This window comes from Psittacula echo (assembly GCF_963264785.1).
Source record: "Psittacula echo genome assembly, chromosome: 3".
NCBI lineage: Eukaryota > Metazoa > Chordata > Aves > Psittaciformes > Psittacidae > Psittacula > Psittacula echo.
Window position 1 is genome coordinate 34,447,774 of NC_137736.1, and position 22,578 is coordinate 34,470,351.

General features: G+C 39.4%; 1 protein-coding gene across 2 annotated transcripts in view; it reads left to right on the plus strand.

Moving 5' to 3' along the window:
* ABCG1 (ATP binding cassette subfamily G member 1) overlaps positions 1–22,578 on the plus strand; it is a gene marked incomplete at both ends in the record, with an annotated part of 45,998 nt that overhangs the window by 18,708 nt on the left and 4,712 nt on the right. For both annotated transcript variants that reach the window (XM_080613426.1, XM_080613427.1), the window contains 8 exons: positions 14,866–14,983; positions 15,377–15,509; positions 16,892–16,942; positions 18,745–18,890; positions 19,590–19,713; positions 20,738–20,852; positions 21,560–21,708; positions 21,880–21,981. In XM_080613426.1, coding sequence (XP_080469552.1) covers positions 14,866–14,983; positions 15,377–15,509; positions 16,892–16,942; positions 18,745–18,890; positions 19,590–19,713; positions 20,738–20,852; positions 21,560–21,708; positions 21,880–21,981 — 938 coding nt within the window. The remainder of the gene's footprint in view (positions 1–14,865; positions 14,984–15,376; positions 15,510–16,891; positions 16,943–18,744; positions 18,891–19,589; positions 19,714–20,737; positions 20,853–21,559; positions 21,709–21,879; positions 21,982–22,578) is intronic.

Here is a 22,578-nt window from a genome sequence, read left to right on the forward strand (position 1 = left end):
GAGGTTTATATGCGCTGGGACTCATGTCTGATTTTCTGATTTTGGTAATTTTCAGTTCTGAAATTACTTTCTGGTTTAGGTTCAGCGAACATCCTTCTAGAAGAACATGTCTTTTGCAGTTTCCCCAAGCATTCTTCTAACATAAAAGATGGTGGGATTTTTGTGGGCAAAGACAAACTGTGGGTTTGATTAAGTTTTGAATTTATGTGAAACTAATCCCAATGGTGTGACCTTGGCTTTACTGACATATAAGGGTCTTAGGGCAGTGCTTTGGGTTCCTGTAGGAAAACATATGGTAGCAAACCCTTTCATTGTATTGAGAAAATTTATTGTCAGCAAATAAGTGGAGAATGTGGGAGAGAACAATGGAGTAGATAGATTCTGGCCTTGCTCCAAAATCTTGATCTTTATATTTGATGTCATGGGACCATGAGTCTGACCAGGGCACGTGGAGGCTACTGTGTAACAGTAATGTCAACTGTGAGATACACAAGAACTCTTACAAATATTACAAATACAGAAGTAGAAACTCATCTGCTGGGTGCTGGTAGAGCTTAAAAGCAGTTAGTTGAGTTTCACTTAGGTCTCCATTGGAAGTGGTGACAGTTTTAACACATACATACAGAAAAGTAAGAAAATGGTATTACATTGAAAATTTGTGATCTAATGGCAGAGCAATGTTCTGTACTTGTGCCATTACCCAGATTGTTGCAGCCCCTGTCAGCATAATGTAATCTCACCTGTTGTCACAAAGACAAAAAAGACACTGGTGGTGCATTCACCCCTTGTACATGATTGTTGAAAGCATTTAGCCAGCACTGAACTGAAAACTAGCAACTGACTATTAGAGCTGTGCTTATTCTTCCGTTTGTGCACAGGGTACAGCTGCCATTACTTTCCCTTGGTTTGTCACAGACATTTAGAAAAAATGCATGAAAACTTTGTGCTTGTGAGTCTCCCGTGTGGCACTGACTACACTGCCCATAGGAGGACTGCCTTGTAGCATGGGATACTACAATTGCTTTATCACTGTGTGTAATGAAGCTGCTTGTCTCACACTGAGATTTAGGTATATCAGTTATTTTTAAAAACACAGATTGCATAAACTGCCATACCTAATAGATAGTAGACAACATTTTTCCTTGGACATCTCGTAGCAGTGAGAGACAGGCTTGACAGTCACATTCACCTGTGTCCATGTAGGTTTCTACTGTGTAAGAGGCTGTGTCCATGTTAGACAACAACCTAGGCTCTCTCTCAGACAAAAGATTTCACTGGCAATCAATGGAGTGTACATTACTATTCATTTAATCCAAAACTATTTGAACAAGCAACTCTCTACATTTACTAGGAGGAATAGCTGTGGTAGGGTGGCCCCAGACAGCAGCTGAGTGCCCAGCACAGCCACAACTCCCTCAGTCCCCCTCACCAGAACAGGGGAGAGAGTCAGAAAAACAAAAGCTGAAAACTTACGGACCAAGATCAGGGCAGTTTAATAAGTAAAGCAAAGCTGTGCACGCAAACTAGCAAAGAAGGAATTTAATCACTGCTCCCATTGGCAGGCAGCTGTTTAGCCGCTTTGTGAAAAGCATGTGGAAGGGTCAGTGTAACCTCAAACATGCCCCCTTCCTCCCCATTCCCCAGGCTTTTATTGCTGAGCACAGTGTCATATGGTATGGGTTATCCCTTTGGTTATCTGTCCTGGCGGCGTTCCCTTCTAGCTTCCTGTGCACGCCAACCTATTCTAAAAAAAGAAAGCCTTGACTTTGTGAAAGCATTGCCCAGCAATAGCCAAAACACATTGTGTTATCGATACTGTTCTAGTGATATACATGACTCTTCAGGCCATTAACATAGCTAATTTCTTTTGATGGACTTCCAACGTCCAGCTTAAGTCAGTCCATAGCTTACCCCTCTCCTTTTTATTGAGCAGTTGAATAAGCTAGTTCTAAAGAAGGACAAAAAGTGTCAAAAGAAGTTACAGGTGTTACTGGGAGATAAACCAATGCAGAGATAAAGTGTAAGTGAAAAGACTATTAATGCAGAGGGTCTCCTAATGAACCTATAAGGAAAATCCCTCTGGAAATTTTTGATATCCTCATGTCATTAGAAAATGGTAGTGCATCAGAGTAGAAACGTTGTTTCTTCACTATATTTTTCTGACTGTATTTTCATGGAGATTTGTTAGGAAGAGGACTTTCTAGTTAGGAAGAGAGAAAACGCAATCAAGCTGATGATGAGGGTACTTGAAAATCTAAGAGATGCAGGTTGTAGTTCTTGGTCTGATTCAGGGGCTTAGACTTGGTTCACCCTCATCTCAGTGTGTTCCGTTGGTCCCTGGGATGACATGTTACTGGTTTGTAAAAAATACAGCCAAGCAAAAAATCTGCCTCCAAAACTCAAAATTGAGTTTTTCCTATGCCTCAGAATAAGAACAAAATGGAAACTTGAGGTGGAAATCATGCTTTTGTGAAATAAGTTATTGCTTCCCAACTTGCTTTACTAGTATTTTATATTTTTTAGATAGAAAAGGCAAGATTTCCAAAAAGCTGGATGATTCTGATGCCTTATTTAGCATGTTCTGAAATTGAGAATTCCAGTTCATTAGCCTTTTTTCAAAACGTCACATAATTTTAATATGTACATTTAAATTTTTTTGGTATGTGAAATGAGCTAATCAATTTGATGATACTTATACTGCAATCTAAGTGCATCTGTCAAATCATTTATAGTTAGTGTGTGAAATGTCAGAGTTCTCCTCTTGAAGACTCTCATCTTTACATGGGACATATTATTGATAGAGCATTTAATTGCTTAGGATATGTGGTTAGCAGCAAGAGTCAAGCTTTGCTCATGCTACTGTGTAAACTTCAGCTAATCCATAATAAAAAAAGCTGGAGCTTTTTAAAACAGGTAGATATTTAGTAGTTTGTGGTGGTTTGATGGATGTATGTCCCTGCAAGGCTGACAACTTCTCCAGTTCTGAATTGAGGAAAAAAGCAGAAATTAGACTGCTGAAACGTTCTCATTCTAACTCATTTTCATTCCAGAAGAGCAGTGCCCTGTGCAGTGGGTTTTGTTTGTCACATATTCAGCACTGACATGCTACAGAAGATGATAATTACTTCAGTGATGTTTAGAGGATTTTATATTTAGTTTGCTGACAACGAAAAGTATTTTAATTTGGGCAACTTCATTAGTGTAAATATTCAAGATGAGAGATAAAAACACAGTTGTTCCAAGTAAGATGCAAGAACTGGAGGTAATCCAGGGCTTATTTCCGCACACACATCAGGTTTTCCTTTATTTTTACATTCAGTAACATAGGTTTTCTCTGTTATTAGATTAGTGCTAGAATAAAGTAAACATATTATCCTGTGTTTCTATTTCTTGAAACTCTTGAGAGTGTTGAGGATAAGTGAGCACAATCAGTATGGCTATTTCTGAAGACAGAAGTTCTTTTGGCTGGCCACAGGGATGTCCTGCTGCTGTAGGAGCTTCTTCAGTCTCAGCAGTTCTTCTGAATGTGACTGGTTCTCATTTACTGAGCTCTTCCAGTTTTGGAAGCCAGTTGCTGACGTATATATCCATGTGTCTGATCCTGGGTGTGTATACTGGAATTAAAGATTCAATGCAGGAGTTTAAAATGTTTTAAAACACTTCTGATACTTGCCCCTGAGTGTGTTTCAAAGGATCCTCCTGGCTCCAAGTGTTCCTCAGCCTACTGGTAGGAAAGAATGGGATGGGAGCAGCGGGAATATGAAGAGGTGGAAGTACAGAAATTTGCAGTGCAGAATTGGTTTGAGAGGTTGGGAAGAAGCAGGAGGGGGATGTACAAAGGTTGTTCAGAAGGTCAGATGACTGAAGTGCTCAGCAGTTCCCAGCTGTAACTCTAGAAAGCCCCAGGGCCTTCCTCTCTAGCCCTTACACAGGTAGATAGGAGGAGAGAGCCAAAGTTTTACTTCTGCTTTTTTACCCTCCTGCTTTCATGCTCTGTGTGCATGTGGGTGGGGAGAGTCTGGGAGAAGGAAGAGAGAGCGCAACAGTCAGAAATGTGGTAACTCTGAGCATCCCCATATGAGACCCAAAGTAGTCTTCTCTGAGGGAGGGTTTCTGCCTCCCTTGCTGCAGAATGACCCAGCTGGATCTGTGCTTCGAAATGAAGGCAAATGGGGCAGTTCAGTTCATAAAAGCTGCTGGGCTACTTTGGAGTATCTCCTACTTGACGATTTTTTCAAAAGGGAAAGGATGTTGGGAAGGGTTCTGGTTTTGTTTGTAAGACTGTGAATAATACTATTTGTACTTTGAGGAATAAAGGTACTGCAATTATAAGAAATTGCTTTCTGCCTGACTGGAATACGTAAACAGCTTTCATCTCTCAGTGTGTGTATCAAGCTCGTGACTTCAGTTTGTTATTCGAGGGAATGTGTCAGCCTTTCTTTTTGGATTGTGTTGACTCTTCTTTAGTCAGGGAAGATCTTTCAACAGAAACAAAGGCAATTAAAAAAGGCAGCAAAAAGCAATTATCAAACAAGTATTAGGCTATGGCTATTGCTTTGCAAAGATATTTCCACTAGATTCAGAAGAAAGACAAAGCTGTACGTCATTCATACATGGGATTTTTTTTTTTTCCTTTCATGTTTCCTAAGGGTTGAAGATAAATTAGGGTAGCTATTTTCTGCGCAGCCAAAGTAGAAGCTATGCCCCAGATCTCCAAATGCTTCAACATGTAAATACTGCTTCTGAAGCCATCAGGTCTTGCTGCAAGTACAGATTTCTTTGCATTCATCTTTGAAGGTTACTTTCGTTCATTGACCCACTTAATTGTCATTCTGTATCCTCAGTTGCAGGCGTATGGCTCATGGGCATGCGTATGGAAAATGAACAGCTTTGACTCTCTCAGGCAGAAACATTCATCAGAGAAACCGATAAGAACTGAATCTTGCTGTGGATATGTCTGATTAATATTGGTAGGCAGGACCCGTATATAATGATAATCATCTTGGAAGACTCAGTAGAAGGCTCTAACCTTGCTGTAGGACTGGGTAAAGGGACTATACAGAAAAGGGGAATACAAGGAAAGGCTCATAGCAGCTGTTCCAGTGGGACTGGTGCTAACCCATATGAGGTATTTCTTTAACAAGAAGGGTGTCTAGTAGTTACCTGGGCCTGTTAGTGGTGCGATGGATTACTTCAGCTCTGCCTGTTTATAACTGTACAGAGTGTAGACCTAAAGGGGGCTGGCAAAAAACCCATTTACCTTACAGCATGGTGGTGAGGTATAATCAACAGTTGCAGGAGCAAGTACTCAGAATGCCACTGACTCTTGTTCTGCTCCTCTATACTGCTGGAGAAATGCATGTTTCTTTTTACAAGAAATTCTGTAAATTCTGTGTCCACCTGCAAGCACTTCAGTCTCCTGTTACTTGATGATTCTCTGTATGTAAAACACATCTTGTTTATAGAGAAACATTGCCTGGCCAGGAGATGCAGAACAGCCAGACAAGGCAAGTCTATTAAACCTTCAAACTGAAAATTAGGGTGTTGTAGGGCTAACACTGTCATATCTAATTAGTTATTCTGAAGAAAAGCAGTATTCAGATACTAAATGCGTGAGCAGCCTGCAAAATAGAGAAGGAAGATGGTGCATCCAACTCACAACTCTTATTCTGAAGTTTCAAAAGAGTGAAATCTTTACTTAGGGATTTTTTTGTTTGACTGCACAATGTGGACTGTCAGAGACAATGTCTTGCATAAGTTCAACATCTAGTCCAGGGATCTGGAAGAACAATGCCATTAAAGGGATTTTTCATATTCTTTATAACCTACAATTTGGTTTAAGATTCTTCCTCTGCTAGAATGCAGTTCCTCATCTGGATTGCCATCTTCTCATCAATGTATTCTTTTTTATTATACAACGTGGCCTACAATAACTAGGGATTTCATGTAATAAACCTTGATTTGGAGGCTTATAATCTGTCTGTAGGCTCCAATTCACTGTATGTTTTTTACTAACTTGCCACAGTAGGCAAGTTAGTTGATATGTTTAGTACAAAGGAAGTGTGCTGGTAGAAGTCAAATCTTAGGCATGCACACAAACAAATTCAAAAACTGCTTTAAAGTTTGTTCTCTAACATTTAGCTTTTGATTAACATGGAATCTTCCACAGCACGTTTGGATTTCTCTGGTGTTGAGATGTTCTGGTTAAGTTTCAACCAAGTGCTACCAATACAGTGGTGTGTTCTTGAGCTAGTAGATAACGTGAATCAGAAATGTGTACAATTTTGAACTATCGCCAGATATCAGAATGCAGAGTAAGTGCTAAATACTAACGATAAAGTAAAAACGCAACATCTGATATATTTGTACATCCTGAACATGGGCAGCATGCTTTTCTTGATAGGAAGTGCCTGAACATGTGCCAGTCCAACTTGAAGATTTTGAGTGCGATTTGTGTGCTTGATTACTGCAATCATGCAAGCAAATGAGGGACTGTGATCAAATTGACATCTAAACAACACAGTAGAGGGCTCGATGACCATTTTATTTGTGACTGATCCTGAATTCAGCCATGATTTTGTTGGCAAAGGATGAGATTTGTCACAGCATCTAGAGGTTTGGTGTCTAGTCTAAGCTAATTATCCTGAACTCCCAGTATAGTTAAGAGAAGGATGCGCTTCCAGAGGGTTATTTATGCCTTCCCAGAAGAGGAATGCAAAATAAGTAGAATTAATAATCTGTTAGGTGTGCCTGTTTCTCTCTGTTGGTAATTTATGGGTCCTAAACAGTGAGTTAGGTTAAGCACCAAACTTTTAGATATATAAAATTAGGTAGGAAGGCTCACAAGGCTCACTGTGAGCATGGGCTAAGCTCTCCATCTGAGTTACAGATAATCCATCCCTGATCACTAAGTGGGAAATCGGCTGTGGATCAAGAGCAATATGTTTAAGAAGGCCTCGTTGTGGGTTATATTAAGAAATGCAGTTTAGTCCACCAGAAAGAAAGAGTTTTGCTGCCCAGGGGATTTTTTTTTTTTTTTTTTTTTTTTTTAATTTCTTTTTTCTTTCTTTTTCAAAAAGCTTGAGAGACATATTTTTAGGTTGAGAGGAATGGATTCCTCATTTCTGAGTTGGAAAGGACTTAAAGGCAGAGAAACTTGATTTAGTTACTTCAAGCACTCACTTAGCTTTTCTGCCCTCTCTCTCCTGATGTTTTGGTGCCTGGCCTGCTGTTTTATGGACATTTACATAATGAAGGTCATTTCTCCGAGGCAAGGTACAAGAATGCATTACAATTGTAAATTCCCTTAATTGCTCTAAAGCAGGGCTCAGGGCTTAGACAATATAAAACGCTGTTCTAGGATGTCTGCATCCCTGAGAGACATGTGAATAGAAATACGTGGATATGTGGATTCTAAAGCTAAAGTCGAAAAATTATTCATAAAAAGCTTCATTTACTTGTGATACACGAATTATAGCGGAAGCCATGAACCAATGACCTGTGAGATTACATATAGGTTTTAGTTGGTAGACAGGTTACCTGAAACATGTTTATTGTTTCTAGTATGACTTGCCCCTCAGGCTTTATAGAGGTACAGTTAATAGCAGACTTAGAAATATATGGAAAATGTCTCTGTGAAGATATGCCAACTTATGGAAACAGCCTGGCTTTGAACTAACTTTGATTTAGGTGAAAAGCCTTCAGTGTCTTCATCTAACTAATGGGAAGTGATTTAATTTTTGGTTCATACTAAAATAAAGCAAACAATCCAGTTTGAGATTAAATGGTTTGAATGGCCCAGCATGAGTAGTGCAGAAGGGGTAATTTCATTTAACTGTAAAAGTTGTATTTGTGTTTCAGAATAGAAAATGTGTCTCAAGAGACAGATTCCTGGGTGGCATGAGCTGCTGGAAGGTCCCCAGCTGCTACAAGGGCTGTCCCACCTTTCTTCCCTCCTTGCGGACCGTGCCATCTTGTCCTGGCAGTGACAGTCCTGCAGCCCATGCAGGTGGAAATAAGCCCTTTTTGTTCTTAATTTCCCAGGAATGGTTTCCAGGTGGATAGGCTTGCTGTCCTCACTGGTTGTGAAGGTGCACTTGAAAGTCAGCTCAGGGAAAGTGATGAGAATGTGTCCTGGGGAGAAAGGGCAGAAGGACACTGCTCGCTTCAGTAGCAATATCATCTTCTATTGCTACTTCTTAAACTATATAAAAGAAAACTGCTTTGAATAGCCCAGACGCGCAAACTGCGCCATGACCTCGCAAGGGCTACTAGTCACTCTGTGAATCTCCCAGCTGTCATATTTACGTGCACAGACTAGATGGCTGTCTGGCTGCTCAGTTGTAGAATGGAACTATTGATCATAAGGAACGAATTTATATGCACAATTACGTTATTTAAAGGAACCTATCTTTACATTTTCAGATAGACTATGTGGTCACGACTGTACACTCCATAGCAGCACAATAAATACAAGATATTTACTGTGACTGCCCTCAGTGCTCTGCAGTGTCAGCCTACTGGTCTACCCTAAATGTGTACTTGCTTCTGGGGTTTAGGAAGGTTGTTACTCAGTGCAGGAGAGAAACAGAGGAAGTAAAGTGTGAGGAGACCAAGAGAGACTCCATGGGACAGTGACATGGGGTAGCTTTGTCCAGGAGCTTCACATAAATCTCTATGCTGCCACTCCTGCTTGTGCCTTCCCCACAGGATTAAAATGCTATTAGATGAAGCAGATTGGTGTAGTCTCTACTCGTAAGCATGTAGATGTTTTGCTATGATGGTGGCTTCTTCTCAGGAATAAGAACAGGGGCTGAGGTGTACAAAGTGAATAATAGATTGAGAAAGATCAGAGAAGAGGATTTTTTGTTGGCATATTTAGATGTAGGTGTATGGAAGAGACTTTTTGCTGATGTAAATATTATAAAGAAATACATTTCCTAGTCAATGTTTTATTACATCTACAAATGTTTCTAGTATAAATCTGGCCTTGGACTGTTATCTCTCTGTGTGTGCATGTGTGCGTGGTGTTTCTGGTCTTGTGCTTCTCTTTTTCTCAATAGGGTTTCTGCCAGCATTCCTCAGCTGTTCAGTTTTCTGATCTAAATCTTAAGAGTCTATAAATGACATATCTGACAGATATGAGGACATTTTCCATGTCTGGATGGTCTTCTGCAAGCTTTCTCTCATCCATAAGTCACTAACTTTCCCTTTAATATGATATATGACTGGGTTAGCCTGTTTTTCCCTTTCTTGTGTTGTTGTACAGTAGGTAATCCAAGGAAATGTCTTCAGCCATCAAGCAGCAAAGTCATGAATTTGCTCGGAGCATTCTTCCATAATAGGAGGACTGCCTGCTCCTGCCTCAAGGGGAAAGATCTGGATGTGACCTCTTGATTCCACTTTCCCTTATTCAGGTTTTGTGTTGGAGAATTTCCTGGACTTTGGCATAGTGATTTTGATTGAAATGCGGAGAAAACGAGATGACAGTTCAGCCTATCAATTTTAGAATAGGGAAACTGAGTTTCTTTAATGGAACAGGCTCAGTACACAGGGCCGAGAAACTGCTGCAGTTTGTTATCATGATTTAATAAACAATTTGACTGATGGTGCTGTAAAAGAACAAATTTGTGTACTGAAGTTTAGATTGTTGTTTAAAAATCATGTTGATTGTTGAAGGTATCAAAGTAAGGCACATTAGTAACATAGCACTTGCCAGACGTGTCTTCTATATATCCAGCTGAATGTTTCTAATTGGGAATACATCAAACCCCATCTAAAAAGGCACCACAAAAAGATGCAGAAATACAGTCCTCCTATAATTTTTTTTAAATAAAGAATTGGTGCACTTCTGCCTGGTTTCAGGTAGAGAGTGTGGAAAGAGTAGGTTATGATTTCTTCAGTTTTGACATACAAGTGTCAAATGTGGCTTATTTTTTGGCTTGGTTTTCAGTCGTTTATAGTTTTGCCAAACTTGAGCTGTTTGAGATGGAATGTCCTATGTTACCTTATTTGCTGTAGTAAAACCTTAGAGCAAGTTCAGGCCAGTGGTACTTGGAGGGTCCTGACAGATATTTCCTACCTTCAGAAGAGTTTGTGATAAAACAGTTCAGATGTATGGGGAAGGGCAAATCCTGCTCTAATTGCAGTGAGCAGGGAAAGCCTGCGGTGCTCACCCGGGACCCAAGATGGGTTCTTGCTGCCTGTTGATGGATGCAGAATTAGGCTACAACACCTAGAAACTTCTAGCAGTCTGTGTGACATTTCTGTGAGTAACAGATGAGTATATTACTTGCTGTGAATTGCAAATGAATGAAGCATTTTAATCAGAAACCTAGAGACAGTATTTACCTGAGGAAATTCACTGTAAGAGCAGGAGTGAGTTTTGGTTATGGGTTTTTTTGATCCTGATTCAGTCACATTCATAAACACACACTCCTACCCTAAGTATGAAGAGGGGGTGGCTTACTTCTTTCCAGATTAATCATAATTATTGTGAGAATTGTGAAACCACATCTTCCCAGAAATCCTTGTAAAATCCATGAGGAAGCAGATAAAACCATCAACATGTTTCTCCCTTGCTGAATACATTAGCAAAAACTTTGGTGACTTGAGCAGCGAGAACTCCCTTAGCATCTTCATCAAAGACAAGAGGTCACCCTCTATCAGCTGATTAAAGAAGGGGCTGCTGTGGGCTTTATGCTGCAGCCAGGCAGTGAGGGAAATCTGCCTCTTGAATAGGGGTCTGTTCAGTCTAGTCATGTGTTTCTGGCTGTGAATCCAGTCTGGTATCACAGTGCCTGGAGTTTGCTTTCCATGGGAAATCGTAACATGGGAAAACAAAACACATTTCACTTTTCAGGAGAAGCAGTTGAACTCCAGAATGTAATGTGAGGTGAAATTAAGACCAGAAAACTTTGCATCACTTGAGTTTTCTCTTTCAGCTTTGATTTCTTACTCTTTGTATTCTATATTTAGTTGGTTGGACTGAGAAAAATGCTGAGTGCTTATTCTGGTCGGTGATGGTGTATTAATGTCACATTGACAAATTTGTATTTCAAGTAGTTCCTGAAAACTGGTATTTGGATTCTCTTACACCTCAGTCCCTAAATACGTTTTTGAGGGTGAGGTTGCAGTGACTCTGGGAGGGAACGCTGGAAACCTGAAAGCATTCAAGCTATTCTTCATTGTAATTTAAAACAGGTTTTTGAGAAGTAACTGAAAGTTATGATGCTAAACTTGGTCTTGCCCAGTCCAAAAGAAGACAGCCACTGTGGTGCTCAAACTGAACAGCCTGTAATATGCATTCATCTTGGGGTGAGTTTGCTTTGAGGTTCAGCCTCTCATTAAACTCTGGGGTACCAAAACTTACTGCACGGATCATGTACTGGTGGCCTAAGGAAAATGAGGTGGGTCAGGTAAACTGGGATTGAAGGTGGTCAGAAATTCCTAATATACGGCAGATGGCTATAAAACAGTCCCTGTACTGTAAGAATACAATCCCCTCCGAATGCATAATCTGTTTCTCGTGAAAGACATGTGGCCGATACGTAAGTTTTAGGTCAACTGATTCAGTTAAAGATTAGCCTCAATATTCTGAAAGAGAAGGCTGTAGTTACTTATGGACTTTAATTCCTTATGAAGGATTATACTGGGCACCACAATACAGCTACAATGTCAAATCCTTTCGTCGGTTTGCTAAATTAACCTTTGTAATAGGAAGGCTTCTTATGTGCTTCCAGTCAAAAGAAGAGATGGTTTTGAGTTTGTAGTAAGTTAAAATGCCAGTGATTGGGATCCTGATCTAAAATTCATAAGTTTTTTTCTATTTCTTCATAAATCTTGTTCCTCTGCTGTTTTGCAAATGAGTTGCTGAAATGTGTCCTGCTCTGATTTAACATTGTGTGTAGGATACTTAAAATTACGCCAGAGGGGCAGAAACAAGTGCAGGTAATGAGGGGGAAGATACTGCAGTTAAAGGTAAACTGGTTATCATTTGTGAAATTATGTTTGGAAAAGTGACTTTAATGGATGTAATGTTAAATCTCATATGTAGTGAGAGGAAAGGCTTCAGTTTTAGGTAATGGTATGCATGTTGATATATGTTTTCAGACAATGAGGTGTATTCTAGGTTGTACTTCCCTCAGTGTTCATGGCAATACACATTCTTTATGCTCCCCTATAAGTTTGAGCAATATTTACTGTCCTGATATTGAGACTCACCATGAGTTGACTATTATGAAACTGACAAGAAGTCTTTACCCTGGAAATCTGGGTCAGATTTCCATATAATAGAAATTGTTGTAATGGAGTTGCCATGTGATGTTCTATCATGTTGAACTGCTTTGCAGGGCAGACGGGGAACAGAGATGGACACCAGTGTCTACTTTACCCTGTGCACTACATGTGGGACCTAGTGAAAGAAATCCTATGCCAGTGGAAGTTAATGACAGGCCAACCTGGCAGGCTTTTGACCAGTGTGAGAGTTTCCCAGCTGTACATAGCTTGTTCGTGTGGTGGGTGCATCATACAAATAATTGGTGGTAAAGTTTAGTGTTTGAGTCCCTTACAAATTTAATAGGCTTGGGAGGTAGCTGGTTACACTTAAGGGGTAATATAAGGGACTTTGTAGGCCACATTTATCATAGAATCATAGAATGGTTTAGGTTGGAAGGAACCTTAAAGCTCATCCAGTTCCAACCCCCTGCCATTGGCAGGGACACCTTCCACTGGTCTAGGTTGCTTCAAAGCCCCATCCAACCTGACCTTGACAGGGATGGGGCAGCCACAACTTCTCTGGGCAGCCTGTGCCAGTGTCTCACCACCCTGATAGTAAAGACCTTTTTCTCAGCATTTAATCCAAATTCCCCCCCTTGTCAGCCTAAAACCACTCTCCCTTGTTCTATCACCACATGCCCCTGTAAAAGGTCCCTCTCCAGATTTAATAAACATTATCATGTTTGGAAGGTCTCATCTCTTCCTAGCACTTTTCCTTCAGATTCTGGTTTAGGTGGTGACATTGGCATGAGGGATAAGTTCTCATGGATTTCTCTCTTCAAAATAGCTGTTCCTTTTGGTAGATCGCCTTTGCTTTTGTTCCTAGGACTTGTGCCATTAACAAGCGGTGTGACTACGCTGCTGTTTTCATATCCATAATATTGCATAGCTTCCAAACGAGTAGTTTTATTCAGGTCCAGGACAGGATTTTAGAGTGAAAAATTACTGGTTTTAAAAAAGGCACTTAAAAAACCGATTACTTTGATAGATTTGGTCAGTTACATTTTCTAGGACATTTGCTGTGAAAACAATAGGATCAGATATTTCTAGACAGAGTTTTTGTGGCTACTGCTTTGCCTCTGGGCTCGGGAATACTCAAGAATTATTTGCTATGGATTTGGGAGGCTTCATGGCAGTATAACATTAATGGTTTTGGTGCAAAAGTTTGCTCACTGTGGCATTGAAAGAGTGTGAACTGAGACTAGAGAAAAAAATAAAGAGTGCTAAGCGACGATGAAAGGAAAGCAAGAAATTGTGGAGTTGGGAAGAAAGAGAAATCAGAAGAATATAATCCACCATTCATTTTCTAGGAGCTTGCAGACAATGTGATTTTTTTTTTACTGCATTTCAATATCCAGATACAACCTATGCTAATGATAATTGCAGGACTGGGAGAGGTTTACATGTGGAATATAAATGCTGCCTGTGTATGCAAAATGGATTGCCAGATCCCAACACTGCATTGAAATGAATCCTTCTACTCTTCTTTTTGGTTTTAATATGAGATTGGTTTTTGACACTTTATGTAACTTATTTATTATTAAAAGTTTTAAATAAAAGCACTGGTAATTAAAGTAAGCAAGCAAAAAAAAATAAAAGGGAAAGAGATCCTTAAGAATTTAAATGCCAGTGAGGGTTCTTTCCACCCTCCCCATAGTGTGCTTATGCCATAAAATGGGAATCATACAGGACAAGATGAAAGCAACTAAATCCGAATCTAGAATTCTCATTGGAGTCCAGTTTGCTTACACCTAGAACAACAGGGAGTTTGGGGTTTAAATTAAGGTTTATTGACAAAGGTAATTTACTCAGGAATAAGGTGAGATATTTGGATTTGGTTATTCTGGAACAGCTTTGCCTGGGACGTTATTGTTGTGGCATGACCTTCTGAGGCGGATTAATCTAAATGAGAAAAAACCCTGCATGTTCTTAATCTGGAGTAAGTATTTCCCTAGGAATTATTTTTACAGAGTTATTGTGATTAGTCTCACTGTCTAGACAAGCCTTTATAGTTCCTCTGGTAAGAGAGTCCTTATGGTCCATCTGTATGTCTCTTTTTGCTGTGTTTCTTGTCAATACTCTTTTAGCAGGGAATTAAGAAAAGCATAGGGCTTTGCCTTTGAGATCATGGCTCTTACTCTCCAAGAAGTTGTTGTATTGGTGAGAGGGCAGAATTTTGGCTTTGGAACTGCAGTGATTGGAGGGCAGTCTACTCCAAGGCTGTGGAGTTAATGTTACCTGTGAGGTTCTAGGTATCTTAATGGAAATGCCAGCCTCCAAGTAAAATACTCTGAGAAGACACTTATGAAATGGCAGCGAGGCTTCCTAGCCCTGTTAGAAAATTTTCCTAGAGTGAATCAAGAGTGTGTGATCCTGTAACCTTAACATGATCCTTGTGTAGCAGGAGGAGGCTGCTGCTGCCTCTCAGAATTTGGCTTTTGGTAGTTATTAGTGTCTTGATCTTAGCATCAGCCTCTCAGTAGGTATCTGCTAATGCCTGTTTGTCATCATTGTTTAGTGGAAATGAACTTTCATTGCTCCCCAGACATGATTGTGAAGGGTTCAGCAAACTTCTCTTTCTTCTTTCAGGCTATAAGACCCTTTTGAAAGGAATTTCAGGGAAGTTCAGCAGTGGAGAACTTGTTGCAATTATGGGTCCTTCAGGAGCTGGAAAGTCAACACTCATGAACATTCTGGCAGGATACAGGTCAGTAACAATGAAAATCCCAAGTAAGATAAGATCAGCTAGCCTGACGGCTCCTTGGAGAAAACAGCAGAAGAAATCTTACCCCAGTGTATGACGAAAACATGTATTTCACAGATTTTGAATGAGATTCTTACTGCTTATATGTTTTCTTTTTGTCCTGTTCTGGTCACTTTGGATATATCTGTTAACAAGTCTGATCCAATGATAAGAAGCAATTTGAAGTCCAAAACACACAAAAAAAATTTGTCCTTTCTAGCTGTGTAACCAATCTGACTCAATGTCTTGCATTTGTGCTATTTTTTAAATCACGTTTTATACACACTTGAAGTGAGGCCTATGACAGCACAAGCGAAGGCAAGATTCACCCCTCTTTGTTTTCTTGGTTCCTTTCAGAGAGACGGGAATGAAAGGAGAAATTCTCATCAATGGACAGCCTCGTGACCTGCGCTCTTTTCGCAAAGTCTCCTGCTACATCATGCAAGATGACATGCTCCTTCCTCATCTGACTGTCCAGGAAGCTATGATGGTGAGCTTTTGCTTTCATTCAGGATGGAGAAAATGGAAAAATCTTTGTGTCCTGTGCATATGTTCTTACTCCTGGTAACGGCACGAGCTGTTATCTCTGTCTGATCCCACTCAATGAAAGTGCTTGGACTTTGATGATGCCTTGAATTCCATTTCAGGCTCATCCTCCTAGGGCTTGTCTGAGCTTCCTTAGCTTTACCATTTTCAATTTGTGACTAGCAGTATGATCTGAAAGAAGATCTAAAGCTCTACTCCTTAGACCTTCTAGAGAGCGGAACCTGAAATTCTGCACAGAATGAGCCTTTTTAGTGTGGTGGATGAGTATCCTTGTCTCTCTCTGTCTCCCCTTTCTATGTTCTGACTGCTATTTTGACTTGAGCATGGTCTCTCTGCTACTTCTACTCCTCTGTGCCTATTTTAAAATAAAGGGATTGTATAAAATCTCTCCTGGTTCTTTGCAGGAAGCCAACAGGAACAGAATAATCTCAAGACTTACAGGGAACATAAATTCTTCTTACTGTTTTTCGTAGCATTAAGAAGTTTACTAATTGCCGGCTTGACCAAGCAGTCTATAAATGCCTGTTGATCAGTTTGAGAGAATGAGGCAGTTTTTCTCAGAGAGCGTTATCAAAATAAGTCTGAGCTTGCTCATACTGTATACCAGCATCAGCTCACAAGCTTTAAGGCCAGAACAAATCACAGTAGTTTTTATGTGGCTAATCTTCTGCAAAGGCTCTTCTCTGTGAGGAATTTTTTCTTCTCTTTTGTTTACGTGAACATTCTAGTCAGAATCCCATAGGACCACTTTTTTAGAATTGGTCCCAGAGGATACTTGCTGTCTGAATTAATCATTCAGGGCTCTGACAAAAATAATTAGTTAACAGTTTAATTGCTTCTAATAGGGGTTAATCATAATGTTTTGTGGAGCTGCCTCTTAGGACAGCAGATGACATCTTTCACAAGATTTATTTCTGTACTCATTTGTTCACATGCTGGAGAATGGCAGATTGGTTATCCTTAGAATATGGATAAAGCACCAGAAAACTGTGATTCTAGCATTGCCTGGGAAGTCAGTGGCTATGCAAAAGACATGACTCCCTCATCATCCTCCCAAGCTCTTTGACTTGCAGAATGGCCTTTCTTTCTAATATGTTTTTTGTCAGATGCTTGAGTGGTTGCTTAAATCAGATTATACTCAGTTACCTAGTGCACAGGCATACGTGATGCTTGTCATTTGAACATTATAGTTCAACTTAAACTTTCTTGACTGGGTTGAAAGTTATTTAAACAGGACATTGGGATGTTGTGCCTGAGATATGTGCTTTAACTGGTTGCTGTGCTTCAGAGCAGTTAAAAATCAAATTCCATTGTGTTGCATTGCAGGTATCTGCTCATCTGAAACTTCAAGAGAAGGATGAAGGCAGGAGAGAAATGGTATGTATAGTGTCCATCAAACAGAGAATTTCTGGGGATGTCAAAGAGGTCCATGAAATGAGATCTGTAAAGCAGATATTTTTATCTAACATTGAATTGCAGTGGACTTGTAATGGTAGAATAAATCATAACCTCAAATATATTTATTTCCAAATTGGAACATTTGGCATTTCTTCAATCTCAGAGACCCTTAAAAACCAGAAAGAGCTCCAAAGAGGGAAACTTAAAAGAATCAGTGTATCTTTGGCAGTTTAAGATTGCTTTGATTCTCTCAAATTTTATTATTTTTTTTTAATAAGCTATCCACAGATTTTATTTTTTTTCTTATTGGAAAATACATTTGTCTAGAAACAGCTGTTAGTTTTATTTGTACTTTGAAAGTCTTAATTCATTTACACTTTAGTAAGCTAGGCCAAGCAAGTCAATTCACTTGTCCACTCTCTTACTGTATTTACAAAGAACTCTTTGAGGAAAAATCTTTGCTGTATGCCTTTATTCAAGACATACCAGAAGGGCAGTCATTTTCTGGTTAGTGTTACTGGCCTGTGCTGGACTACATCATTCATTTTATTGTTGTAAATTGTAAGGTAAATGTTTACCATAGATAAATATTATGAATTTATGCACTTGTGTTATCACCATTACAGATGCTTGTTCGAAATAGGAACAAGTGAAAAATCTTCCACTGAACCATAGTTTATGTTTTTAGTTGACCTAGCTAGTGCTGCTCATGTCCCGTAGCATCTTTCCTAGGGATAAAGGGAAGGATGTCATTTGGCTCCTCTCTCTGAGGACGAGGGTTAATAGGGTTTGTTTTTTTCCACTCGCTATCACTGAAAGCTCCTAGAAATGAAAATCAGGACAAATGCAGGGTCAGGCCCTACTTGGTCTAACCAGTTTTTTACCATGTCAGCCACCCTTTCTTGAAAACTCCCTCCATCCAAGCAACATTACTTCAAAAAATGGCAGGCTGCTCTTCCCATACTTCAGTGAAGTATTAAATAGCTGGGCTTGCTTTCTACCTTTCAAGTGGTAGAGATTTTAATTGCATGAGCAAGGTGGCTTGGATTCACTCATGTTTATGTTCATGTTTTTACTGATGCCAAAGAGCTATTTTCCTCATACAGGTCTACCAGGCCAGATCTACAATCATTGAAACCAAAAAATTCATAGCAGCTGGGATTGTTCTTCTTTTGCTCCTAAGATCCTGGGACAAGCTGTGCCCTTCCTGAGGCTGTGCCTTGAGGAAATCCCAAACATCTGAGAGTCTGTGACAACTGAACTGGCTCTGAGGAGAGTGAAACACTTAAAATCAATGTCCGCCTTTTAAAGAGTAGTCTGTGAAGAGCAGATGGGATAAGAGCAAGTCATTGCTCCGTAGAAACCACTTTTTTTGTTACAGAGTTCTCCAGTCCCATGTAGATAGAGCCTAGAGGTTCTATTAAAAAAGCTTCTTGGTTTCACTATATAATAACTTCTCACTTGCTGCAGAGCTGTTTTGATATCTGTGCCATATCCAAGTGGTGATGCAGAACAACTGATTTCCACTCATTTTCACAGGCAGGTTTTCCTTACTGAGATAGGTCGTATAGGGCAAACAAGTAGAATTTGGGTCAAAATAGTAAATGGTAGATTGTTAAGCCCCACTGAATCTAATAAATCCTACATTAGATGGAAAAAGTCTTTGGTATATGGATTGTGAAACAAAGTCATGAGGTAGTTTACATACTCCATGAAAATCAGTAAAGAGGCTTTTCTTCTGTGTAACAAATTTAGATGATGCATTGTTGTGTTTCCTCTAGGTAAAGGAAATATTGACAGCCCTTGGTTTGCTGACATGTGCCAATACGAGGACTGGGAGTCTTTCTGGAGGCCAGAGAAAGCGTCTTGCCATTGCTTTGGAGCTGGTGAACAATCCTCCTGTCATGTTTTTTGATGAACCAACCAGGTACTTCAAGGCCAAAAATTAAAGCTAGGCAAACACTGCTTTATATAGTAGAACAGTGCTGCAGAAAGGTTATTCACCTCTTAAGTCCTTGGAAAAGGCTCATTTTGTGTTGCCTGTAAGTACTGAGTAATGCCACAAGAAGTAATTTGATTTAGGTGCTTAGTGCCTTAGGTCACTGCTGTAATTGCCAGACCATGCAACAAATGATTTTTAAGGGAGACACAAACTGAAACAGGAAGGAAGAGAGAGAGGAAAAGATTTTCAGATTGTGGCATGAGTATTCTTTTTTTTTTTTTTTTCAAGAAAAGTTAGCTTGAATATAAGATTTTAAAGTGTGACTTCTAATAATGAATGTGGCATATTTAGAATCAAAGTCTATGATCAGTCTAGGAAAGGCTGGGAGAGCTATGAATATGTATCTATTCATTAAAGTTGGGAGCATTTAAATCTGCAGTCCTAAAATGTAGAAGTCCCTTAAGGCAGCTTTGAGAATAGTCTATTTTTCATTCTCAGGCATGCTTCCAACTTAATTAAAAGACTGATGGAGAAATAAAAGCATAAGGTTGGCATATGATAAAATTAAACTGCTACAGAGAAAATTTATAAAAGGATAATAGTGAGGCAGAGGTAGCAAATACGTGTGCTAGCTTTGAATGGTGCCTATGGAATTGTGGATAACACACGTTTCTTTTTATTCAGTGGCTTGGATAGCGCATCGTGTTTTCAGGTTGTTTCTCTGATGAAGGCTTTAGCTCAGGGTGGCAGGTCCATCATCTGCACGATTCACCAGCCCAGTGCTAAACTGTTCGAGTTGTTCGATCAGGTATTGTTTTCAAACTCTTTATGTGTGGTTTGGTAGGTTGTATTTTCAAGGCTACACTCTTCAGGTAAAATCATGGATAATTCTAGTCTGTGGTTCCAAATCAAATAAAGAAATTAAATAAGAGCAAAATATACTTTTTGATTATGTTTTTTTCTTGTTCTGTGCCCGTTTCCATTATTTACATGTAATGTTTGTAAAGAATCTGGCTGGTATGATTCTCAAATTATGATTATTGCACTTGTGGTTTTCAGCCCTTCACCCACCACTGCTCCTGGGCACAGGGATGTCAGTGGAGTAAATTAGATTCATTTAAGAGCAAGAGAGCTTTAGTGCCAATGTCTGCAATGTTGCTAATACACATTCTCATCCTAGCTACACAGGTGTAAATTCAGAAGAGTTTATTCATGTGAGATAGTAATAGTTGAAGTGAAATTAGTTGGAGATCTTTTCTCCAACCTAACAACAGGAGGTGGACCACATGTGTTTAGGTTAAATTTAAATTTACTTTAATCTTATTAGGTGACTTAAATTAGATCTGTGAGAGCTAAGAAAAGACCTACTACACTATAGGTGAACAAGCTCTTGCAGATTGTCAGTGTGGCAAGGAGGTTTATTGAAAGTCAATAGTGTAGCTGAAAGTTAGAATAATCGAGCTGTTTCCCATCGCTGTGCTGTTCTTCCATTCTTGCATTCACCAACACAAAATATCCATAATGTGTTTCTTGCATATTTTCAGCATGTGTCTATCTGCAATTAGTCTGTTTCTGTGTTAATGTGCTTTAAGTCCTGAAGGGAATGTTTGCAAAAGTCAAACCTTAAGCATGTAATTTCCCATTAGTTATAATTCTGTGCAAAGGTAGTTCCAAGTGGTGACAGATCTTCCCAAGGTCTTCTTACCAGAGGGACAGGAAGAGGTCACTATGTTAGTGGATTGCTGTCATATAGGTAGCAGGTTCAAACATTTACATACTATTTCATGGGGTTTTATCTTTTTCTTCTTTCTTTTCTTTGCCTTGTTTTCCAGCTCTATGTTTTAAGTCAAGGCCAATGCATTTACCGTGGGAAAGTAGTAAACCTTGTCCCTTACTTGAGAGATTTGGGTTTGAATTGCCCAACCTACCACAATCCAGCAGATTTTGGTAAGGACAATTTGAATAGTGTATATAATTTATTTTGTATTTGATTAGCACCTTCAGGGTAATAGGGTCCATGGTGCGTTTTATACTTTGGTACATATATACATGTGTGTATATATGTGTGTATGCATACATTCATGTATACATACATATATGTACCAAAATTCAAAATATTCAAAATACTAGTTTTTTTCTAAGTAATTTGAATGCCATCTAGTGGTAAAGTTTAGTCAGTATTTCTCTCTGGTGGAAGTCCAGGTCCAGGCAATGAAAGATAAAATTCTTAGTAATTAATCTTAGTGGTTTCAAAGTGACTCCAGTATTCTGGGGTTTTTTTCATCTTGAGCAATACCACTGTAGTATTGTACAGCTAATAGCATTGAGAGGTTTTTTGATTGTTGTTTCTTAATTCCAAAGAATCAGTAAGGACCACAAGAATAGGCTTTTGTCATTTGCTGTTACCAAGACTATCCCATGTTCACTGCCTTTCCCCTAAAATGGTTCATTTAACTTCCAGAATGAAAACTCTGAAGATTTATAGAAAGATACATTTAAACTATGTGCTTATATTTATGAACTTGTGTGGCATTTTAGAGTCTGTTCTAGACAAAACTGGTTCTGTCAATGCTGCTGAATCAAGGAGATCTAATAGTGAGGCTTGTAACTAGTCGGTAGTGTAAATCAATAACTTGCTTTTGATTTTTTTGTAGTTATGGAAGTAGCATCTGGTGAATATGGAGACCAGAATGGCCGGCTGGTAAGGGCAGTACGGGAAAGGATATGTGACACAGACTACAAGAGAGATGTTGGTGGTGAGAACGAGTTGAATCCCTTCCTCTGGCACAGGCCTTCTGAAGAGGTATTTTATATATCACAACTAATGGGCATGGCTTGAAGCTGGGAGGGGGAGAGAGTTTAAATCCTCAATCAGTGGAGGAGGTTTCTGGGCACACGTGTGGATAGGAGTGGGGTTTTGTGAATGAAAACTAAGCAAGATACTGCAAAGAAAGAAGTTTATGTGTTTCTGCAGGATTCCTCCTCCACAGAAGGCTGCCACAGCTTCTCTGCCAGCTGCCTAACCCAGTTCTGTATCCTCTTCAAAAGAACTTTTCTCACCATCATGAGGGACTCGGTAAGACTGCCTTTATAATATCTTTTGTAGCCAAAAGGTTTGTTCAGTTGGTTTTGAGGTAGTATAATACACCTTAAAGGTCCTGTTCAACAGCCCATACATGGAGATCATCACAGAATTTCAAAGGAAAGAGACTGATCTTTCAGTCTTGCTTTTAACTGTACCATCTTCATTGTGAGCAACTGGTCAAAAATAAATTGACATGTTCATGTGGGAAGGCTTTTGTAATCCAAAGCGAACATACAGCTTCACATTCTCCACGTGGTTCAATGAGCTGATGAGTCTCTGGTACACTTGGAAAGCATATCTCATAGGTGTGCAAGCACTAACCATGGATCATATGGTCCTGTCCTCATCCCCATCAAGGGGAAATTGTAATTTAATTTCTGATGCAGAGATTGAAGAACAGTGCTGGTTTTATTTTTTTTAATCTTGTTCAACTGTAAAGGCTTGCAGTTGGTCCAAATGTTATTTCTTTTTTTTTTTCCATACCTCTTGTAGGAATGCTGTATTGCAGAGAAGGCACAGAAGGATAATTTATGCCTGATTAAGTTAGTTTGGTCTAGATAAGCATGAAATACCTTTTCTGCCTCTCTT